Here is a 22,851-nt window from a genome sequence, read left to right on the forward strand (position 1 = left end):
ACAGGGTCAGACACTGCCTGGGCTGGCTCTATTCTTGGTCCGATCCTAGAACAAGCGAACACTGGTCCTACTGCTGCTTTTAAGGGCCAGATAAATCCACCCTCAAGGGAGCCGTGACAGTGGGAGGGGGTTGTCCAGGGGACAGTGAGGTCCTTAGTACCCCTGTCATCTGCCCCAATAAACAACGAAGTTCAGTGTCCCATCTTTCCTGGGAAGCGTTCTGTATTGGTTCAGGGTGACATCAGGACAAGGCTTTAGAAGGAAGGCAAAGTGTTAAGAACACGTGCTCGAGTCATCTAGAAGAAGTGGAGATGTAGACAAGCCTGTCTTTAAACTCCATGAAGCACTAAAATGAGAATGTCAACGAGGGGTCTCGAGTCAGCAAGCTTGGTTCAAATCCCATTCTGTCATTAAAACGGCCGTGTAACCTCTGGTGACTTACTTAGCACCAAACTGCCCCGTTTCTTCTATAAGATGGAAATACATCATCTGTACTCCAAAATGTTATCAGGGATTAAATGTAAGTGTAAAGAAAGAGACACAGTAAAACTTGGCTGATCTCTAGAGTCCCCGCCTAAAATAAATAAAAGTGGAAACGACTAAACTCTTCAATAAGAAAGCCTAACCTTTTCTTTTTAAGATGGGGTCTCATGAAGCTCAAGTTGGTGTCAACAATCACAATGTAGCCAAGGCTGGTCTTTAACTTTTTTTTTCGGAGCTGAGGACTGAACCCGGGCCTTAGCCCTTAGCTAGGCAAACACTCTACCACTGAGCTAAATCCCCAACCCCTGGTCTTGAACTTCTGATCTTGCTTCTCCACCTCCCCCAGTACCAGGATTGCAGGTGTGTTCCATCACACCCAGCTACAACACACCTGTGAAAGAGAGCAATCGACATTCCCTGAGGAGAATGCTAGAAGGAAATACAATACACTCTAGCAACGCTTGCATTGGTTGAGAGACGATCTTGGGTTCCTCTGTGGTTGTTTTTAAATGCTCCAAACATGTTCTATTTATAATAAAAACTTTTATTTAATTAAAAAAAATCCCCAAACCACAGCAGGAACAGTTAAGTATAACAAGAGCTGGCGCATGTGTGCGGTTGAGATACACAAGGAAGAGGTAGGAGACAAGGCAGTACCAGAGGGCCGCGGGGATGGGGTCAGCTGCTGGCACCAGAGGGGCTGCGGGGATGGGGTCAGCTGCTGGCACCAGAAGGGCCATGAGGGTAGGGGTCAGCTGTTGGCACCAGAGGGGCCATGAGGGTAGGGGTCAGCTGTTGGCACCAGAGGGGCCATGAGGGTAGGGGTCAGCTGTTTGAGGCAGTGAAGCTCTGTCCTGGTGGCTTGGACACCAAGAGTAGTTGGGTTGAGCCAGGGCTATCCTGGATGTCTCTCCAAGTCAGAGCGCACAGGACAGGTGGGACAGAGGCAGGGGGTTCTGTAATCTCCACAGGTTGATGCCACCCAGGGAGGCTATCTCAGTGCTGTCCTTAGAACTCTGCCTTCCCGTTGTAAGTCAGGAACATCTTCAGTCCCCAGAAAGCTCCAGGGGGGCTCCCAAAGATCTGGCAGTGGTATGTGAGGTCTCTGTCACCAGGTCCCCCAGTCCCTTCTCACCCTGTCCACTGGCTTCTGCTCCAGATCAGATTTCTGTGTTTGCCTTTTCCCCCTAGCCCACATGGCCAGCAGAGTGAGGTCAACTATGCTGGCAGCAGTCACTGAACAACCAATTTTAATAGTGACAGGGAAGGAGAGAGGCAGAAGCGGGGGGACCCAGTGGTTCTGCCCATGGTGTTCCCTCCAGCCAGTCTGGCCCATTAACTGAGGTCCTCTCCTCCCCAACTCCACAGTAAGGGAAGAATTCTGTGGCTCCCGGTCCAGCACACCTACAGTCGGAACTTTGTGTGGATGCTGGTGAGCTGTAGCACAGCCAGGGGTGGGCGTGGGGATGCCAAGGAGAACACAAGGTGAAGCAGCCAGAGGAAGTGTTGCTTAAACCAAAACAATTCCCAAGCTTCCCCAAGGAAGGGTACTTATTCCCTGGAGTGGGGCTTAGAAGGAGTCATGGACCCCTAGGGTGAACCTGATACCGTGGAGAGGGGAGCAGCTGTAAGCACTACAGTTGTTCCCTTTAGAGCCAGGGCCAGGGTGAGGGAACAGGGTTCCCTGCTTGTACCCAGAGATATTTGTAGAATGGATCACACCACCTAAGTTCCACAGTACCATTCCCTGTTGAAATCATGCAGATTGAACACTCAGTTACCTGCTCCACCCCACCCCCCTCCAGGCACCAGGGTCCCCTATTTAGCTTCCTGTAATGTCCCCACCGCCACCTTCACTGCTTGGAACACAGCCCGGTCCATCTAGGAAAAAGAAAAATGACACAATTTTCAGTCACTTTCCAGCCTTCACCCTCACTCCCTACCCTTCTCAAGAACACCCTTATCCAGCACTGACAGGCCAGCAGCCCGCTCCACTCAGACAGATCTGTCCTGCTCAGTCTTCAAGTCACACTCACCTGGGCATAAAGCATACGATGGTCAGGGGGCAGGCTGGCTCCCTGGTGGCAGAGCTGAGCAGAGAGGGCCGAGGTCTCAGGAGACAGAAAGTGCTGAGTGACACTGATTGTGCTCACCAAGCCCTGTACCTGTGCCATGGGGCGGGAGGGCAAGGGCAAAAGGGTAAGTTGAGGCTTAAACTATACGCCCTTTCTCCACCCCTCTGATCAGTGAGTCTACTTCTCATCCAACTTTCAGAAAGCAGTAGCCCTAGTTACAGAACCAGACGTCCCAAAGGCCAGGGCCAGGAGTGAGCTGGCCAAGTCTAGATCAGATCTTTGGAGGGAGTCCCACATAGCTTTGAAGACCCCACCCACCAGCGAAGCACCTGATAGGGTGCCCCAGCAGGCACCAGCACCGCTTCTCCAGGAGCCTGCAGCAGGGTCCAGCAGCTCACACCCCACTCCTCCCTTAACCTGCGTCGCAACCCTGAATCCAAGTAGCAGCTGCCTGGGGCACCAGGCTCCAAGGTTCCTGCTCCAGCTGGGCACACCTTCAGGAAGAGAAAGGGGTGAGTGGCCACGGGGATGAAGGCAGAGATTCAGAGAGAGAGGAAGGGATGTGGTCTGTTGGGAAGGCCAGGTACAATAGAGTGCTGAAGCTGTCTTTAAGGGCAGGCAAAAGAAGGAAGAGGGAGGAAGAGGGAGGAGAGAGAGGGCTTGGGGTAAGGAATGGGGTAGGTCCAGGCTGGACTGGAAGGAGCTTAGAGCAGAGGACACTCGAGCTGGGGGGTGGGGGAGTTGGGGTGGGAGGATCTAATCTCAGCCTTTCCTGGGATGTGCTTTTCATAGCTTCTGTGACCCTGGCCTGACCTGTTGTTCTCTCTGTGTCCCTTTCTCCAAAACCCAGGAAGATGTCCTGCATAAGCCCCATTCAGAACTGTCTTCACAAGGAGTTCTTAAGTTTTTGTAAACAGCCTGCATTGTAAGCCAAACTGGGGAGAAACCAGTAGCTTCTGCCCTGGGGGGTTGGCGGGTGGTGGATCCTGGATCCAGGAAAAGCAGGGCCACACAGAAGTTCTGACTCGCAGTGGGTGGAGAGGCTGAGGCTCCTGCAGCAGGCCCAGCTATGGGGATTGTCACCAGCCAGGCAGAGTCAGCTCTGTGACAGGCAGGGACAAGTGAAGTCCAGAAGAGCTGCCCAGGGGACACCTGAAGAAGTGAGTAACAGCACTATGCTCCAACTGGCCACCAGCTAAACCCACTCCCTTCAGCTAGGACCTCAGCCATTGTCCCTGGATTGAGAGGGTGATGGCAGGGGTTGGGTGGGCTGAGAGGTGTGTGAACCACATCTCTGAGAAAAGTCCCAGGAGGTTGCCAAGGTTCCTTGGTTCCAAAGATTCACGTCTATCCTGGGGCTACAGCAGTCACAGGCCACCCAGTAAGAAAGTGCCCCTCAGACCTCCCTGTGAGTCACCCCACTGGGTCATATGGGACTGCCAACAGCCAACCACACCCAGAGCAGACAAGGCCATCTGTTGATGATGGTGTTCTTGTAGGCTCCCCTCTGCACGTCACAGCATCTGGGTGTGCATCTGCAGATATGTGTATCTGTGAGCAGTGCATGGTGGATAATGTTATATGGACACTAAACGTGTATATCTTACCAGGGGTGACAGTCTTTTCTCTAGGACAATTGGGACTCAGCTGGACTTTGAAATCACCAGGCCCACCTTTCCAATTATTATTATTATTGTTGTTGCTGCTGTTGTTGTTGTTATTGGGGAATTTTAGGGAGACCGTTTCTCTGTATAACCCTGGCTGTCCTGGAACTCACTCTGTAGACCAGGCTGGCCTTGAATTCATAGAGATCTCCCTGCCTCTGCCTCCCAAGTGCTGGGATTAAAAGCATGCACCAGGGGCTGGAGTGATGGCTCAGCGGTTAAGAGTGCTGACTGCTCCTCCAGAGGTCCTGAGTTCAAATCCCAGCAACCACGTGGTGGCTCGCAACCATCTGTAATGGGATCTGATGCCCCCTTCTGGTGTGTGTCTGAAGACAGCTACTGTGCACTCATATAAATAAAATAAATAGTATTTAAAAAAAAAAAAAAAAAAAAAAAAAAGGGTTGGGGATTTAGCTCAGGGGGAGAGCGCTTGCCTAGGAAGCGCAAGGCCCTGGGTTCGGTCCCCAGCTCCGAAAAAAAAAACCAAAAAAAAAAAAAAAAAAAAAAAAGCATGCACCACCACCACCCAATTTAATATACCAGTGGTGGTAGTCAGGGAAAGTTTCAGACAGGGGCCTTATGTAGCCCAGGCTTGCCTCAAACTAACCTTGGAGGCTGAGGATGACCTAAACATCCTCCTGTTTCTACCTCTCAAGTGCTGGAATTATAGGTACGTACCACCATGCCTGGCTCATTTACTTCTGAGACAAGATCTCGTTACATAGCTTAAGCTGGCTTTAAGCTCTGTCTGTTTCCATGGCCTCCCATCTCCCTTATCCGTCTGGATTTTTCTGCCTTCTTCTCTCCCTATCTCTACCACTAGGTATCTATCCTGGTAGGCATGTGCCCCCACGTTCCTCCCTCAGCCCTCTCTTCATAGCTAGTGCCTCCCCTAGAGGTCTCTCCTCAGTGTGAACTTTAAAAAAGGGAGCACCTGTTTCTTTTAGCCTTGGAGACCAGGAAGGGGAAACTTCCTATTCCCAGGAGGAACCTAGAGTTGGCATTAAGTGTAAGCTCAGATCCCAGGGTTACCACTAAGCCTCGGTTTTCTCATCCATAAAATGAGAAAGTAGCTGTCCCTCCCTAGCTCATAAGTGAGGAAGAGAAGGGTACCCATTAACTGAGATGATCTACCAAGACCCTTAACACTATGCCCATTCTACAGTTATTGCCTCCTCTCCTCACTGGATTCTGACTCCCCTGCTAGACCTTTTCCCTCTCTGAGCCCCACCATGCTTCTCTAACATGCTCTCTCTGCATCTGTACCTGAATCTAGCTAATTCCCTTCAGGTCTAGGGGTGAGCAGTGGGATCTCAGGAGATGGGAGCACATATAGCGAGATTGCAGGAGATGGGAACACACACAGTGGGATCACAGGAGAGGAGATGGGCACACACACAGAGGAGCTAGGCAGAGACAGGGAATAGACTCTGGCTTCCCTCCCTCCTCACCATCTGGAGAAAGCGACGGATACGCTGGGCATCCTGGGCTCGGAACACATGCCACACAGTGCTGGTCTGGCTACCTGGAGACCAGAGCCCTTCCCCATCCAGGCCTGAGAGAAAATCTGCAGGAGAAAAATGGCTCAGGTGAGCTCAGGGTAGGCAGAGGCACACATTATCCACAGCTTGGATTGTTGGTGTTGCCAGCCAAGGACTAACCTTTCTGTGCTCGGTACCAGGGAGGCAGCTGTGCCTCAGCATGCACCAGGATACTGATTAGGTCAGACACCTCCACACATAGGTTCTTGGTCCCCAGGTGTCCACGGTGCGAGTTCACACCTATGTGGAAGTAGAGCAAGAACAGTGAAAATCAAATAAGAAACGTATTCTCAGCCTCCAAACCTAGGCACAGATGCACGTGCCCTAAGATGGTGGGTAAGGCAGAGGTATGGGGTGGACAGGGGCGGAAGGGCACTCACCATAGGCTGCCCAGAGCTGGGGCTCCAGTGGATGCAGTGTGAGACCCAGGGGGAGGTAGGACGCTAGGTTGAGTTTCCCTTGGTGGGCACAGTACTCTGGGAGTGGAAGGCTGGAGGCAAGGTTCTCCACCCTGGGGATAGTGGTTGGGAGGGGGATCATGCATGTCGAGTCCAACTCAGACCCCTGAGATCCATCAGAGCTTCCCACTTCCGTGGTACTGACCAGAGGGCAGAATCTATCCCTTGGGAATTTCTACCATTCCCCCTAAGGTGGACCCTCCCTCCCCTGCCCTAGCTAGACTTCCATTCTAAACCCCTTCCAAGGGCCTGGACATCAAGGGTGAGAGTTGGGGAGGAGAGGACCATTGGTGACTGAGAGATGGGGCTGCCCTTTGGTACTTTACATACCTGCTCTCGTCCTTATCCCCCAGGGTTCGGTGTAGCAGGAGGACAGAGCCCTCATCTAACTTTGGACGTGCTAAGAGAAAAGACAGATGCCATTCACCCACGATGAAGCCTCTTGGCCCAGAGAATCTTTCTTGTCCCTGTGGCACCCATACCTGTGTTCAGTTTCTATCTTGAACCCATCTGCCTCCAAAGCTATTCTAGGGGCCCCTAGATACATGAAATCTCAGGATAGCTCCCCAGTTAGCTCCCTCTACCCTATGCCAGGAATACTTACCCTCAGGATGAGAGAATCCCTTCCAGAATGCTGTGCTGTCCAGGCTGGTGGGTTGGGGCGGCCCAAGGGCAGTCAGTGTCTGCACCTGGCCACCAAGTGTCCCAAGGGCTTCCATTCCCCACAGGCTAAGTCTCAATGTCTTCTGGATGCCTGATACTAACACAGGCTGCAGGGAAGAAAGGGAAAGAAAAAAAAAAAGAATGGTTGGGGAGCCCATAGCAGTCAGGCTGAGACATGTTGTGACATCTCCAGAACGTGGGAGAGGGTTGAAAGAAGAGCAGCCTTTGAGTACCAGGGCGCTCTTTGGGGACCAGGACCGTGTGAAGCAGGTGAAGCCATAGCATTAGGAAGGCAAAGGCAGGCCAGCTTACCTGGCCCTGCCGCCAGTGCTCCTGGAAGAGACGAAAGCCGTGCTTAGGCCTGGGCTCTTGCAGCCACAGCAGAGCTCCAGGAGGAGACAACCGGGTTCGAACTGGTGACAGGGGCAGGCTCAGGCCCTTTCGTAAGCCTGAGCCTGCTCGAAGGCCTGGCCCCAGGGCTTTCTCTTGGATCTTCCGTTCTACTACCTGCGCAATAATGCTGTCCAGGATGTTGGTAATGCGGTCATCCTGTGGGGAGGCAGGGATAGAGGGACAAGAAGGCTCAGGACCAATTCAGTCAGATAAGGATGGCTACCCAGCCTCTGGTCAGGCTCTTGGCCCTCCCTCTGAGCCCTTGCTCACACTGGGCAGAGCCGGGGTGACCGGGGCAAAGGCCATGTGAATCCGTTCATGCCCCAGGCAGAGTTTGACAGCCGTAGAGGCTAGCAGCTCACAAAGAGAGGGACAAGGAAGTGGTGACCGGCCAGCTCGGTCCTCTGCTGGGCTCTCAGTGGAGTCTGGGGTCTCTGTTGAAGAAGAAAATAATGTGACTTTCTACTTGGCCTTTAGTCTGCACCTCAACTTTACTGTGCTCTCTGGATGTCGTCCCATCTCTGCCTTCCTAAAAGAAGTTGCAGAGCATCTAAGAATAGTGGCTTCAAATAGAAGTCTCGGGCTGGGAGACAGTTTAGCAGGTAAGCACACAGAACTTCTATGTAAGCATGAGAATCTAAGTTCAAATCTCCAATACCTATTGAAAAAAAACCCAACCAACCAACCTGCCCCCCCAGCTCTCGGGTTGAGGAAGGAGTGGCCTGGAGCTGGGACCATTGCTGGCTGCGGTTTGCTGGCCACTGATATAGGTTCAGAGAGAGACCTTGTCTCAAGGGAGTACGGCAGAACGTGATAGAGCAGGGTTAGAGGAATAGAGTGATGTCTTCACACACAGTAAATGAATGAAGGTGTCAAGTAAACAACAGGAAATCTTGATGGAGGGAGGAGTTAGGACAGCTGTCTTGAGGTGAGGGATGGCCATTCTTGTTCTGGGTGTTGCAGGGAAGGGGAGTTGATTGCCAAAGTAATACCGAGTTTCTCCTGGAGACTTTATTCCCCACCAAACCCCTGCAGTCCCAGGCCCAGCCAGCCAGCCACTCACCTTCTTTGATGTCCTTGGTCCGATTGGAATCTCCATTGCAGGAAGGTTGTGGAGCTGGGGGAGTTTTCTCTGTTGGTTCCTTCTGTTAAACCCATCCACCACCACGCCCAAAATCCAAGCAGAGGTTTTAAAAATGGCAGACACAACTGAAGTCAATGTTCAAGAGTTAACAATGTACTCCTTTTTTAGCTTTTATTTTATGTGTATTGGTGTTTTGCCTGCATGTGAGGGTGTTGTGAGCTGCCATCTGGGTGCTGGGAATTGAACCCAGGTCCTTTGGAAGAGCAGCCAGTGCTCTTAACCACTGAGCCATCTCTCTAGCTCTAATAATGTGTTCTTCTAAGTCCTATAGTTGTTTGCAAGGGATTGAAATGTTTGAAGAACCAGGAGTGGGGGTGGAGCATAGGGAAGGAGAGGGAGAGCGGAAAAATAAAACCCCTCATGGACTTCTCCACAGGGCATGGTCTAACCAATGTGTTAAAAAAGGCACAAATAGCAATAAATTATAATAAAACATATAGACAAATATTGGGGAAAGTAAAAATGTTAATGGCAACATAGGAGCTCACTATTATTTTCTTAATTATACTTGTCTACAGGGTTGGGTCAGCAAGATGGTTCGGCAGACAAGATCAGCTGCCAAGCCTGAGAACCCACACACTGGAAAGGAAAAAGCCAACTCTCAAGATGTGTCATGTGATCTCCACCCGTAGGCCTTGGCATGTGTTATGCTCCTCCCCCATAAAATACACAATTAATATACAAATGTTAAAAAAATTAAACACCCCAAATTAACTCTTCCTTAAGCGAGTAAGTTTTATCATAGAATCACAAAATTCATTAAATTATTTTTTTGCACAGTGCGTGTTATGTGCCTGCCAGGTGCCCGAGCTATGGAGAAAGTTGACATTGAACAAAAAGGTCCCATGGCTGGGGTGGCAACAGAAAGGAAAAGTGACAAAGGCTAAGCGAGGCAGGACTCCAGGAAGCAGGGAGAGAGGACTTGTGGTAGGGGTTATGGGAAAAGGCATTGCTAGAGTCAATGTCTGGATACTGCTTCCTGGGAAGGCAGGAAATGGCTTATTCCACCAGCTTCGGTGTCCCTCTTCAACCCCACCCTCAGAGAAAGGTTCCTCCCCATCAAGGTCAGTCATCTGAATGCACACTGTTCAATACAGGGGCCCACTGATTGGCGCTTGTCACTCACATCATGCCCTGATGCTTACCTGCTGACCCCCATCCCCGGGGGCCCACACACGGGCATCGACTTGACAGAAACAGTGCCCCCGAATGTCAAACTTGGCCCAGACTTGGTGCATCACAGTGCTCAGTTCTGCCAGCGCTGGGTGTGTAGAAGAGGGATGGAGATGGAGCAGCCTGGCCTCACCAACCAGACGGCCATGTCATCAGGGTCAGGAACAACAGAGACAGCTTGACTGTCTCCCTCAGGATCCACCCACTGCATGCCCCACCCCTTCACAATGGCTCACCCTGGCTGGAGACAAACTGGGTCAGAATCAGGGAACAGGCAGCATGCCCAGCCTCCTGGGCACAGTCATCTGTGCGCTGCTCCCGAGAGCCTGTGGGGAAGGAAGAGAAGAGCTGCAGGTCCAGAAAGCAAGGTAACCACAGGTTAAGGTCAAGGAAGAAGGCCAAGTGCATGGTATTTAAATCAGGAGCCACAGAACAAGTGCTTGCTGGGAAGCTTGTGTATCTGTAACAATGTGGAATTCTTGGTTTTGGAATGCAGAGGTTTTCGTATGCTGCACTGCTTTGCAAGACCCTAAGGTGGGGGCCAGTGAGATGGCTCAGCAGATAAAAGAGATTGCCGCTAAGCCTAAGGACCTTAGTTTGATTCCCAGGATTCCCAGGGTGGAAGGAGAGAATCGATTCACAAATGTTGTCTTCTGACCATCATACATGCTTGCTGTGGCAAGTGCATGCATGTATGTGCATTGCTCTCTCTCTCTCTCTCTCTCTCTCTCTCTCTCTCTCTCTCTCTCTCTCACACACACACACACACACACACACACACACACACACACACACACACAAATAATAGATCAATCAGTCAATAAATAATCAATCAATTTTTTTCACCCAAGATTCCGGGGTGGTCATATAAAAATGTATCTGATTCTAGAACTCTTTTTAGCCATGTTTAAGTTGAGCCTGCAGTGGAAGCTGAAAACCTTGAAAAGGATTGGACTGAATCAGAAACCCGAGTCTAAAGTCTCAGCTATAGCATTGACTTGTTTTGGGGCCTTGGACAGGTTATTGATGGTCTCTGAGTTCTTCTTACCTGGATAATGGAGGCAATCCCACCCACTTCACGATGTTAAACAAACGTGGAAGCTGCTTAAATCGAGAAGTGCCAAGAAAGCACCTGACTTCTGTGTGAGTGCATGCATGTACGTACATGTGTGCACATGTCTGCCTTATCTCTTGAGGCTAGATCTCTTACTGAACCTGGAGTTCATTGATTCGACAGAGCTGGCTGGTCAATGAACTCCAGGGAGCTCTAGGCCTGTCTCGGATCCCCAGGTGGGCCATTGTGCCGAGCTTAAATGGAGGTGATCGGGACATGAACTTAGGTCCTCATGTTTGCTTGGCAATCACTTTATTGACCAAATTCACAGCCCCAGTGCCCAGGTGACTTCTTTAAAGAATGGGCAAGAAGGGAGATGAAGAGTTGGCTCAGTGGTTAAGACTACTTGCTGTTCGTGCAGAGGATCCAGGTTTAGTTCCTAACATACCCACAGCAGTTCACAGCTGTCTATAACTCTGGTTCCAGCGGCTCTGACCACCACCTCTCTCTTCTGACTTCCAGAAGCAGCAGGCACACATGTGGTGCACACACACATGCAGACAAACACTCATACATAGAAAATTATACGAATCTAAAAAGGCAAATCTGTTTTTCTCACCTGTTTTCTCCCTGTTCTTCCCAGCTCCGGCTATGCGACCACAGGCTACACACAGCCGGTGGCTACAGTGGGAACATCTCCAGTGGGTGTTGAAGAGTCCGTGGTGGCAACGGCTGCAGCAGTGTGGAATGCCTGGGCTGTCCTCTGTCATGGCTGGCCCCTGGCCTGTTGACCACAGAACAGAACAGGGTCACAGGGTACACTCCCCTTAGGGGAGACCATATATAGCAGGGTTCATCTGTGGTCTATAATCCCTCTGAGGGTCAAATGACCCTTTCACAAGAGTTATGTATTAGCTATCCTGCATATCAGATGTTCATTACAAGTCATGACAGTAGCAAAATTACAGTTATAAAGTAGCAACAAAAATAATTTCTTTTTGTTGTGTGGAGTCACCACAACATGAGGAACCCTGTTAAAGGGCACTAGGAAGGCTGAGAAGCACTGAGCATAGGCAAGGCAGGGAACAATTTTACCCAGCGCCACCGGAAGGAGGGGGCTGGGCTCCTTGGCCATTCCTCATACTTCACTTGACAGCCTTGTCTTGCAGTGGCCACCCTCTTAGGAACATGTCCTCCTAGCATGGTAGTGGCCTCGGCTCCCTAGGCCAGTCCTTCCCCTGCCTTGCCCCAGGGATTTCCCCAGTGTGCCTACATTACTAATCCACACCACTTCCAGAACATTTTCCCATCCACCTCCCAAGTCCCCAAGTACTAACTACTGCTACCAGAAATGGAAAGGTATAGCAGCTACTCGGGTGGCCTTTCCTCTAAGTCCAGGGACTTTAGTAGATCAGAAGAGGAAAGCCTAAGAGGCTACTCCTGCCCTTACTCAAAGAAGTGGGTTTTGTTTGTTTGTTTGTTTAAGAGCCAAGGTTCAGAGAAGCCATGGTTGGCAGGTAGAAAGGCCCCAACTGAGCACAGACCCAGGACACCTGATCATGTCCCAAGTAGGCACGAGAGACTCAGAGTTTCTCAGGAATAGGTACTGCCTTCCCAGAGCTCATTTCCCACTCAGGGAGACAACCCACAGACACAGGGATGACTATGGGGCTCCTGGTTGAAAAGGCCATGGGGAGATGAAGGTGACGTGGCCGGGAACTTCACAAGTGGCCCCGAAAGATGAGTAAGCTCTTATCCATCAAGTAGGAAGGGATGGCCTGGGCATTCCAGACTGAAGAAATAGCTAGTGCCAAGGCCCCAGGGGACAGACAAGCTTGATGATCCGGGAAGGGAAGGATGGTGATGTGTGTCAGGAATCCAGGCTGGGAGTGGCAGGATCCTACTGGAGCTGGCTCATGACTGAACCAACTAGGGGCTTCCCTCTCTGGAGTGGAATGGTAACACTGGTGATCTCTATAAAAGGAGTAACATGTGGGGCCAGGCTGTGCTTTATGAAGCTCACAGCATTGCTAGAAAGCGCTGCAGAGGGGTGGTCTGGATCTGAGGACCCAGGTGAATGCTCTCTATCCTCTGTCTGAATTCCATCAACTTCTGAGGCCACCACTCCTTGCCCTTAACCTCTCTGGAGTCACCTCACCTCCCAGGCTCTTGAGACACTTGTACCGGCTGTTCCCTCCATAAGCCCAATTGTTCTCAGAGAACTGGACTGAACCAGATTTTTAGACTTTCCAGGAGGATCCCAACCCAGGGCTAGAAACCTCAGGGTTGACCAAGAGTCCGTGTTAGGGACAGATAGGAAAAAAGAAGGACAGGGCTCTCCTGAGTAGGCCTGGGAACCCCAAAGCACTGGTAAACGTGGGTTGGGAGGGACATGCAGGAGCAGGCCCACAAGGGAGATTGGCTCACCTTCACGCTGTGCCCAGGCGAGGGCTTCCCGCTCCTTCCGCAGCAGGCGGCAGAGTCGGTCACCCAGACCACTCAGTAGGTGCTTAGCTAGGCCCTTGTTGATGGAAGCTTCTGGGCTAGACCCTCCTCCTTCCTCAGAAGTGGCACAGGAATCCTCCTCCAACGGCTTCTCTTCCAGGGGTAACCTGGAAATGAGATGAAGCCAAAGAGTTGAGGGGGGAGCCCATGAGTGGGGATGGGGTGCTGCTGGCTCTGTCAGACACAACGCTCACCTATGTGATTTCTGGAAGTGGCCGGTCAGTATCTCCACCTCTCCAGCTGCCTGGACACAGCTTGGGCACTGAGTGACACCTGCTAAGTGATGCTGGCAGGATGTATCCTCAAGTCTGGATTCCCGGAGCCGAATCCTGCCATCTCGGGGCCCTGAGGAGACAATACAGGTAGCTGCTTAGGGAGTCCAGTTTCTGGGACTTATGCTTGTCAAAGCCCTGAATTAACACCCAACCCTGTCTGCATGCAGTCAGTTCAGCCCCTGGCCCCCAGGCTTGTGAGGATTCATTCAGAACCCAAGAGAGGACCAGTCCAGTATAAGATTCACACAGAAGGCTGAGCAGTAGCTGAAGATATTCCTGGCAGGAATGGAGGCTGAGGGGTTGGTTAGCCCAAGGCTTAGGGAAGCCTGAGCAATGGTCCTTGGACACATGCAGATTCCAGCCAGTATAGACTTTGGGTAAGTTGGCCAAAGGCTAAGTGGCTATGTGACACTGCAAGGAGATGATTCCAATGTGGACAGACAGATGGGCAGTCGGAGGTCACCAGAAAGGGAGAAGGTCAGAATTTCAACACAGAACACAGGTGCTGTAACCCAAGACAGCAGAGGGGCCAATAACTTCCCAGCCCAGAGCGAGGCGTGTTAGGGTGCAGGGCTTTAGGGTCAGGTCACAGAGATGGTCCTCTGGGCCCAGCAGTCCGAGAGGCTGAGGATAAGGTGATCCTGCAGAAACCAATCTGGCTCCAGGATTGCTGGAACCCTCTGTGACGGACACAGTGTAGCGGAAGAGTCCACGATGTACCCAAAAGGCTGTCATGCCACAAAGTCCAAATCAAGTCTCCATGATTCAGCTGGCCAAAAGATGCTGACAGTGGTCCTTCAGGAGAGGTAAGGCCTAAACTAGGATTGTGGCACCAACCACCATGGCATCAAAACCTTATTGTTTACTAAGTCCCATGAGTTCTTCAGTTCCCTGATGAGTCACTTAATCCTTCCTGTAGACTTCATAAGCCAGGGACCACCTTTATTCCCAATTTATAGAGGAGGGAGCTGAGGTCCTCAGAGGTGAAGTCATGCTCCAGGTCACAGTTATTGATCAGCATTTAAGGAAGCAGTTATGCTCTGGACTATGGCATTGTATTGCCTATAATGCACCGAGGGACAGAGATGGAAGCCACTGGCTAGAAGGATGTGACAGCCAACACTAGGAGCCAGAGATTGTGTTGATTCAGGGATGAACCCTTCCATCTTAGTATGACCCATCGCAAAGGCCTACTACGGACTCCCTTGTAAAGGCCCAGCCCTGCTGCCCTTCTTAAACAGGGCTCCTGCAGCCCATCACCCCCTTACCTCTTTGTTCCTCTTGTTGCTCTGCCTCTGCCTTGCTTCCTGTGGATGTCTCTGGTGTCTCCTGCCAAGCCCTGGCCCCCTGCCTCCCAGTACCTGGGAAAGTGTGGGATGGGCGTTTGGGAGCTGGGCCCCTTGCTGCTCCCTGGACCTCTGGACTGCCTGCCCTCTTGAGTGCCTGGAGCCCAGTGGCTGGGCTCTCTCCCTTCCCAGGACAGCCACCTGGGCACTCGAACTGTTCCGAGTGGCGTGTGAGCCAGGTCTTTTTCAGCTTGGTGTGATGGCTTGGAGGACAGGCCCTGGAGCCAGCCTTGTTTCTTTCTTCACTGGATTCCCCTGGCCCACTGCTACTTCCCTCTGGGCTATCCTGACATTTCCTACAAGGGCCAGGATCGCCCTCTCTGGCAGGCAGATGGGATGAGCAACAGCCCCCTGGAGGGGTGGGAGGCCCAGGAGATGGGCACCTTGGTGTGACTGGTGGGCCTAGCTGGTACCCAAGGCTGTTACTTCCTGGCCCAGCCCAAATGTTACCGAGAGTGTGAACCAGGCCTGGGGGACAAGAAGGCCAGGGGGTTCGAGGAACAGTGTCTGGGTACCCCAAGAAAACTGGGCAAAGATTCTGCTGCCTGCCAGCTCCTGTCTCCCCATCCCTCTGGTGAAGCGAGGGGCCTTCTGCATCGCAGGCTTGCTGGAGATGCCCACCAGGGGCTAAGCCCAACATCCCAGACTCTGACGCTGCCAAGGGCTCCTTTGCTGGCCTGAGGATGTTCGGATCCTTGTGGTAAAAGCCCTAAAAGAAGAAAAAGGATTAAGCTAGTGCTGATGTATGCTCTCCGCATTTAAAAGAGCAAACAGGACTGATAACAGTCACTGGTGAATTCACAGATTCTCAAGTAATACTACCCGCCCCCAATCTTCTCCCAAGCTTTCCTGAGGCTGAAGGGTTAATGCTTAACAAAGGACATCAGGAGCTCCTAGAGAATTCTGTGCTTTGACCCTCACACCCTTTGGTCTGTTTTGCTTTTGAAGAGAGGATTTTTTTTCTGTAGTCCAGACTGGCATGGACTTCACAATCCTGCCTTGACCCCCTGAGTGCTGAGATCATAGGCATGCACTATGATGCCCATCTTTGACTTCCAAACATTTAAAAAACCTAGTTCTAGGCATGTGGGGTGGCCTGGTAGGAAGGAGCCCCAGAAACGGCCACGAGGACTACATATCTCACCCACAGTTGGCCCCCATGATAAGGGTACACACATTTCAGGGGCAGGGTTTCTAAGGCCTGATCCTGGGTGAACTGTGGGTGAGTCAATGGCTGTAGAGGCTCAAGGGCAGGGCAGGGCAGGAAAGAGGCGGGGAGATAGATCTGCCCAGTGTTTGGTTGTCTTCAGGGATAGGGACAACTGAACCCCATGCACTCATTGTATTTTGTCACTCACCTTGCTGCCTAAGCTGAAGGCAGAGGGCACTTTTGGCTGGCTCCCAGAGTATACCCAGGGGTTTGGGGCCAAAGGCCAGTCATACGGACGCTCTGGAGGCAGGCTGGACATCAGGTAGGGAGGCAAGCAGGTAGGAACCCAGAAGGGAGCTCGCTCTAGAATCTTGGTCTCCAGCAGGAAAGGGCAGTGCAAGGGCCGGAAGGCCACAGGGTCACTCTTGGGATGGCCACCGCTATGCTCAGGTATCAGGGGGCCATAGCGAGGTGGGCATGCTGGCCCACAGAAGGCCAGTGGATGGGCCAGCATCGCTTCCTTCCAGCGCAGTCCCTCCTTGCTACCCAGCCAGTTGGCTTTCCTCTCCCCATTCCGAGAACCCTCACCCTCCACCACTGAGAGTGTGTCCTTGGGGCCTTGGAGGAAGCCAGGAGGGAGCCAGGAGTCTGGGGCGCTCAGAACACCCCTCCAAAAGGGAGCAGGTTCTCCTAGGCACAGTGCCCCGTGGTGCAAGCCATCCTGCGGGGAGGTACCAGGCTCCTGTCCCACAATGCCGTTCACAGGGGCAGTCTTCTCCCAGGCTGGGGTGTCCTTCAGGAAGCTGGGCATACTCTCCATCACTCTCCTACCCTCATGGGACTCTCCCAGGGGGGGTCCTGGAGCATAAGGACAAAGCATGAACTCCTTAGACCCATGGGCCGGTGTATCTTAACCATGAGCACCACCCTAGGAACACCAAAGTGGCTCAAACCAGTAAATCAAGTGTCAGTCAACAGTAGGACACAAAGCAGCCTTCCACAGGTGGCCAAAAGCATTCTATTTCATGGCAGGAAGTTGATATCTTTTCCTAAATTCTGACCCCTATCTGAATTTAGGGGTCCAAAGTCAATAGAAGGTGGTCACTTCTAGGATGAAAGGCGCTGCCCTTAAGGAGCTAGGAGTCTGGTTACAAGTCTTGGAAATGGTTAGGAAGCAAAACTGCAAAAGGTTAGCTCAGTAGAAGACACTCAGCTTTGAGGACAGGGAGGCTGGATCCTGGCCCTGACTCTGTGTCACCTGCTATTGGGATGCTGGGCAGATCATTTTCTCCTTTGAGTTTGTGTACCCATATGTAAAAGAGAGACTTGGAACACTGAGGACTCTTTCTAAACGTCAGTCTGTGTTTTTTGGGGTGCTGCTTGCCCACTCCCATCTTCAGCCCTCACCAGGCTTGCAAGACTGGGATGTTCAGACCTGGCAGGCTCCAGTCACTGGGCAGGGCAGCTATCCAAGGGCTGCTGGCTGGTGTCTGCCTACACCTGGGCTATCTGACTCTGCCCCTACATGGGCTCTAGTTTCTTGGCATCTTCAAAGAGTACCAAGACGACTACTGGGGGCTAGAATCTTGGCTCCCAAGGGGAGCCGGCATGTGAGAAGGGATTAAGAGGTTTCAGACTAGGGTGGGTCAAGCGCCCAAGCCCAGCGGCAGTGCCAGGGCAAGTTGCTAACTGCAGCCCGGAGGGGGGGAGGGAAGGAGGCGGGGAAAGCAGGCTGGGCCCCAGAGAGACGCAAGCGAGGGAAAATTGAACACGAAAGCGAGGGACCAGGATGACAGGTGGCATCAAATCAGCTGTAGTCTCCTGGAGCAGTCCCATAGCCGGCCAGAGGAATCCCCAAGAGGGATGGATATACGGGAGCTTTGGCGGAGGCGCCAAGATTTTCTGGAGCTACAGCTTGCGCGCAGTCCAGCCTCCTTAGTTGGGCATCCTTAACTTTTCCATGTTAAGATGTAAGTAAGGTTCAGTTCAGAGTGGCACCGGCACTTCACTCCCTGCCTGTACCTTGGGATCAGCTCATAAACTCCCCCATTACAATTAGCCCAGAACGCGCCCCCTCTCGGCGCTTACCTGGGCTTCACAGGCCGGGCGCAGTGTGGGCGGCGGTCGTGCAAGCCGGTGCTGGGCACTCGCTCCCCATGGGCCGGCTTCGGGGCGTTCTCCCGCTTTCTGCTCAGCGCGCTCGCGCTCTCTTTCCCCCCGGGCGTCGGGGGCGCTCTAGGGCCGCAGGTTGGAGGGGTCGGACTCCGGGATTTGCAGGATGCGGCACACGGCGCGGATGGGCCGCACCAGCTTCTGGGCCGAGGCTGTAGGTTGCGCCATGGGATGCCGAGACTCCGTGCTGCGCTTTGGGGAGGGTCGAACCGGGGCTAGGGAGCGGGTGTCCCCGGAGGGATAGAAGGAGCCGGGCCGGGGGGAACGCGCGCCCCGGGTCGGAGATGGCTGAGTGGGGGGAAAGGCCGAGGGGCCGGGGAAGGGGGTCGTGCCTGGAAGTGGGGGGCCGATCCTGTGAGCCAGGAGCGAGACACCAGCGAGGGCGCAGCACCGCGTAGCGCGGCTAATGGAGGGAGAGCGCAGCGGAGAGCGCAGCAGGACCTCTGATCGCCATCGCCAGACGCGCAACTGAGAGTGGGGAAGCTGCTCCGCCGGTTTCCTCCTCCAGCACCCTGCGGGAAACAGGAGCCCGTGATTCGGCGGCCCCGCCTGGGCCTGCCCCCTTCTGAGCCCCGGGGGCTTCCGCCAACGCCCCGGCGATGCCACCGGCTGCGCACGGGGAGAATGAGCCCTTTGTTCCCCCCTCCCCCCCGCGGCACCCGGGCGCCTGCCGAGAGAGGCTCCCCTGGGGCAGTGTGCCAGCTTCCCAGCCGCCCCACCCTCCCGTGGGCCCGGCCCGGAGCCTGGCAGGCGGGCAGCACCCCCACTATAGGTGCCAAGCCCGGGAACTGGAGCAAAGGGCGGGAGGGGCCGGACCAGGCCAGGATGAGGCGGGGTGCCCCCCGGGGTGCTAGGGCGGGGCGGCAGGGAGGGGTCAGTGCCAGAGCTGGCAGGGGCAGTCGGGTTCTCACGGGTCAGTGATGGGTGCTGCGACCCACGCCAGCAGGCCGATGCCTGCTGGACCACTCTCTCCCTGTCCTTTTCAGCTCTGGGCACACCCCAATGGCTGGTGTCTTCCCTACCTCATTCCTCATCACCACCTGCCTAAGCTACTCTTCATGGTGTCCTGACCAAGACCCTTCCCAGCATCCCTCTCTGCGCACGTTACAAAGCACTATGCTTTGGAGTCTGGGAGGGCCTGAACTGACATCTGGTCTGTTCCCTGGTCTAAGCGCCTTGGTTTCTACCATGAGTCCAGAGAGGTGAGGGAACCAGAAGCACACAAATCATCGCAAGCTCCAATTGGGATTGCCTACTGGGCTGCCCCGTCCTCAGTGTTCTTGGTGCTCCCAGGCCCTGCCTGGAGAGGAGCCCATGGGAGTGGCTCCTGGGAGGGAACATTGAGTAGGAGAGGAAATGGGCAAACAGGGCACCCTCCACCCGAGGAAGCATCCCTGCTCTTCTGCGGGGGTGGTTCCAGAGCACACACACAAACAGACAGATTCAGACACACACAGACAGATTCAGACACACACAGAAACCCACACGCCCAACGGGTGCTTCCCTTCCCTAAAGGCACCCACCGTCTGCCCCTCTACTCCCCTGCCTTCTGAGACCAGTCTGAAACAGAAGCCACACCGCTTACTCCCCCATCACCGTGGAAGGAATGGATTTTGGTGGCCACAACCTGGTCCCAAGTCACTCCACTATCTCTGGGGCTCATGAAGAGCCCAAGGTCTTTCATTTAAGGGACAGGAGTGAGTGAAGGCAAGGAGCCTTTCACCAACGGTTGAGAACAAGATAGGTACTCTTGGGGGAGGAGGTCGGTACTAGCTGCGTGCTCCAACTTGGGCTTTGTTGATTCAGATCCTCCTAGCTACTGTCATTGTGCAGACAGCAAGTCTGTGGTGGGCAGGTGGGCAGGGGTTGTTTACATGGCTGAGTTTTTCATACTCCTTCTCTTATTCACTCCCTTGGGGGTGGCCTGTCCCTGGTGTGCTATGGGAGATGAATGAGGAGGGTCTAACAGGGACTGGAGCAGCAGGGGGTCTAGCCTGGCCTCTGGCTCCCAGTCTGGTTCCAGGGCAGGGTTGTGGGATGGCATGTGCCTGCGGTACCAGTCTAAGTTCCCTGGCCTACCTTAGCAGGGGCTTGTGGGAGAATCCTATGGCTTGAGGCCTAGAAATGTCCAGAGTGGAAACTTGGGCCATCCAGAGTCCTAGGGGCTTGTGGCTGTCTTCCCCTAAGGTGATAGGGACTGTCTCGGGGGAGCTGAACAGATACCCATCCCCACACTTCCAGTCGCCATATCTGCCTGTCAGATTATATTGCCTGGACTAGACCAGAGCTCTCAGGACAGCCTTCTGGAATGCTTAGGAGTTAGTGGAGATGGAGGTGAGGAGAAGTACCACCCCACTCCACCACATTCCCCATCCTTGCCTCAGCCAATGCCACAGGCCAGAGTCCTTGTAGCTGGCTTTGCTGTGCCTGAGGATGGAGCAGAGCTGAGGACATACACAAAAGACACAAACACAGGGGGGAAAGCCACCCAGTATGTGGTCACAAGACCAGACCATGGAGCTGGCAAACAGACTAGCACCCCCAGACTCTCGTGGGCCCAGCCCTAGCCCACACCGACCCCTCACACGCTGACACACATGCTGACACACACTCGTGCTGACAGGCATAGCCTCACTCACAGCCGGCTGCCCTTTCTCCACCCCAGAGCCCCTTACCTGGGCAAGCACAGTGCCCCTCAGGCAGAGTAGCCCCCTGCCCAGGGGTGGGCAGCAGGCAGGGCGGGGGAAGGAGCCCCGGAGAGTCAGGCCAAGCTGCCACTAATCCGGGCGGGGAGAGGGGGGGCACCCACGTCAGAGCGGGGACTGCCGGGTGGAGGGCATCTGAGGACATCCCCTCCCACACACGCGGCCGTCTGGGCACCTAGCCCTGCTTCCACAGCCCCTCCATCCTTCAGACAGCTGAGGCTGGCCTCCCCCCACCCCACCCCCACCCCTGTGGCCATGCTTGGGGTGGGGGACATGGGGAAGGGGGATATCGGAAGAAATCTCCCAGGACCAGGGGGAGGGGACAGGGAAGGGAAATGAGGAGATGCTGCTGGAGCTAGGAGGAAGCTTGGGGTAGATGCTATCCTTTCCTCTCGCCCACCCACCCACATCCTTGACCTAATTCCTCTTTTGGAGCCTTTCCTCTCTCTAGCCCTCCCCCACTGCCATCTAGCCTCCGCTGTGTTCCAGGCTGAGCTTGGGACCTGTGTGTGTAGCCATGCCAGCTATGCCCCCAGAATCCCCCCAACCCTAGGCACCAGCGGTGAAGGTCGCTTGTTAGTGGCCACCCATCCCAGATGCTGGGTGAAAAATGGGGACAAGGACCTGAACAGTTACCCCCTGAAACTCCTCCAGTGCCTGCCAGGACCCCCAACTCAGCCTGGGTTAAGGCTGTGTGTGTGGGACCCAGAAGCTTAGAATACTTCTGAGAGTGGCAGCTAAGCATAAAGCCATGGGATCCTGTGTGTCATGACAGAATCCAGAGAAGGGGAAAGTGACAAGGCCAATGAAGGGCCATAGGTCAGAGGGACAGTGATGGATGGAGTCAGAGGCAGAGGGCTAAAAGGATGGTGAGAGGCAGAGAGAACAACTGTTGAGAAGGAAGTCCCAGCTGTCATGGTAGCAGGCCAGGAAGGGTAGGGAAAGTTGAGGAGTGGGGGTGGGACTAGAAGCCACAGAAGGTATGTGCTAGGGACTGGTCTCTGGTATCAGGTCTTTCCCAACCTTGATCCTACCGGGGAGCCCAGGCACACTGGTATCAAGTAGAAAACTGGTGGTCCTTGGAAAGTAGGAACAAGACCAGACACCCTCCCTTTGAGAGGCCAGGCCAAAGCATCAGTGGTGGGCCAGGGACTTTCTCCAGGGGAATATTGTGCTGGGTAGAGGTGTGTCTGGGTAGTTCCCAGAGAGGCAGAGCTGGTCTGAGGGATATCCAGGTGCTACCCAGTGTCCCAGGTCTCAGCTCACATTTATACTTGCCCAGAAATGCCTACCACCCGGACCCTCTATTCATTTCTTTTTCTGTGGCCTCAGGATGCTTAGGAACCGTACGATTTTAGCCTGCCATTCACCAAGCTGAACCAGAGACACTAAGGTTTTGAAAGCTGTATGGGGGAACTGAGGTGACACAGGGCACAGACACCAAAGCAAAAGTTCACTCCCACCCTGAAGAGGTTTACGACGTTTGATGTGTGCATTGGTTTAGTCGCAGTCCTCTTCAGGCCTCAGAGGAGAAGTCAGGCCTTGGGCTGAGGCTGGAGGCTGCCCTTGGAGATATGATCGTGCTCATCAATGACTCCCTGCCTTCTAACCCTGTGCTGGGGAGTAAGAGAGGCTTCCCAGAGGAACGGGTGATGTTTCAGCACCGAAGTTAAACACTAAGCAGGATTTCACCGACGAATCACGCAGTTATAAAAATACCACAGCTTGGTTCAACCATGTAGACTGGGGCTGGGATACAACAGTGAAATAAGGCTAAAGTCACGACAGAGGAGAAATGAAAATGGATCTGACACAGTCAGGATGAGAACCAAAGTCTCTCCATGAGAAGCAAGGCCAGGCAGAGGCTTGCACGAAGAGGGCTCTGAGACAGATGTATGAGTGGGAGTGGGAGAACCAAGTAGGACAGGGAAGGGCGGAGGTGGACTCTGCAGTTTGGGGACAGTGGCTTCAGCAGTTCCGCCAGGAGGACCAAGTGACTTTGCCCACCTCTCAGGTAGCAGCTCTATGGAGGAGAAAGCCTTTCACCTGG

At 53.6% G+C, this 22,851-nt stretch overlaps 1 protein-coding gene across 2 annotated transcripts; it reads right to left on the bottom strand.

Moving 5' to 3' along the window:
• Nucleotides 1-1,179: 1,179 nt before the first annotated feature.
• On the bottom strand, nt 1,180-20,873 carry Hr (HR lysine demethylase and nuclear receptor corepressor). 2 transcript variants are annotated; one of them, XM_032917497.1, is made up of 20 exons: nt 20,772-20,873; nt 18,013-18,608; nt 16,133-16,782; nt 14,697-15,483; nt 13,348-13,498; nt 13,076-13,260; nt 11,268-11,432; nt 9,831-9,920; nt 9,567-9,682; nt 8,341-8,422; nt 7,548-7,711; nt 7,197-7,433; nt 6,826-6,991; nt 6,552-6,621; nt 6,144-6,274; nt 5,884-6,003; nt 5,674-5,789; nt 2,888-3,052; nt 2,520-2,648; nt 1,180-2,364 (listed from the first exon to the last, which is right to left on the bottom strand). In XM_032917497.1, exons 3-20 carry the CDS (start codon nt 16,742-16,744, stop codon nt 2,302-2,304), a joined length of 3,549 nt encoding a protein of 1,182 aa, XP_032773388.1. In that variant the 5' UTR covers nt 16,745-16,782; nt 18,013-18,608; nt 20,772-20,873; the 3' UTR covers nt 1,180-2,301. The 2 variants fall into 2 exon arrangements, with proteins under 2 accessions (XP_032773388.1, XP_032773389.1); XM_032917498.1 differs by lacking the exon at nt 20,772-20,873 and having other exon boundaries at nt 18,013-18,744.
• Nucleotides 20,874-22,851: the final 1,978 nt, after the last annotated feature.

The sequence above is a fragment of the Rattus rattus genome, chromosome 12 (assembly GCF_011064425.1).
Source record: "Rattus rattus isolate New Zealand chromosome 12, Rrattus_CSIRO_v1, whole genome shotgun sequence".
Classification (NCBI taxonomy): domain Eukaryota; kingdom Metazoa; phylum Chordata; class Mammalia; order Rodentia; family Muridae; genus Rattus; species Rattus rattus.

Coding starts and splice junctions, on each gene's coding strand:
- Hr (XM_032917497.1), bottom strand. CDS start 16,744: ATGGAGAGTATGCCCAGCTTCCTGAAGGACACCCCAGCCTGGGAGAAG. Junction 8,423..9,566: donor CCGGGGATGGGGGTCAGCAG/GTAAGCATCAGG, acceptor TGGGTTTAACAG/AAGGAACCAACAGAGAAAAC. Junction 6,004..6,143: donor CCAGCTCTGGGCAGCCTATG/GTGAGTGCCCTT, acceptor ACTTCCACATAG/GTGTGAACTCGCACCGTGGA.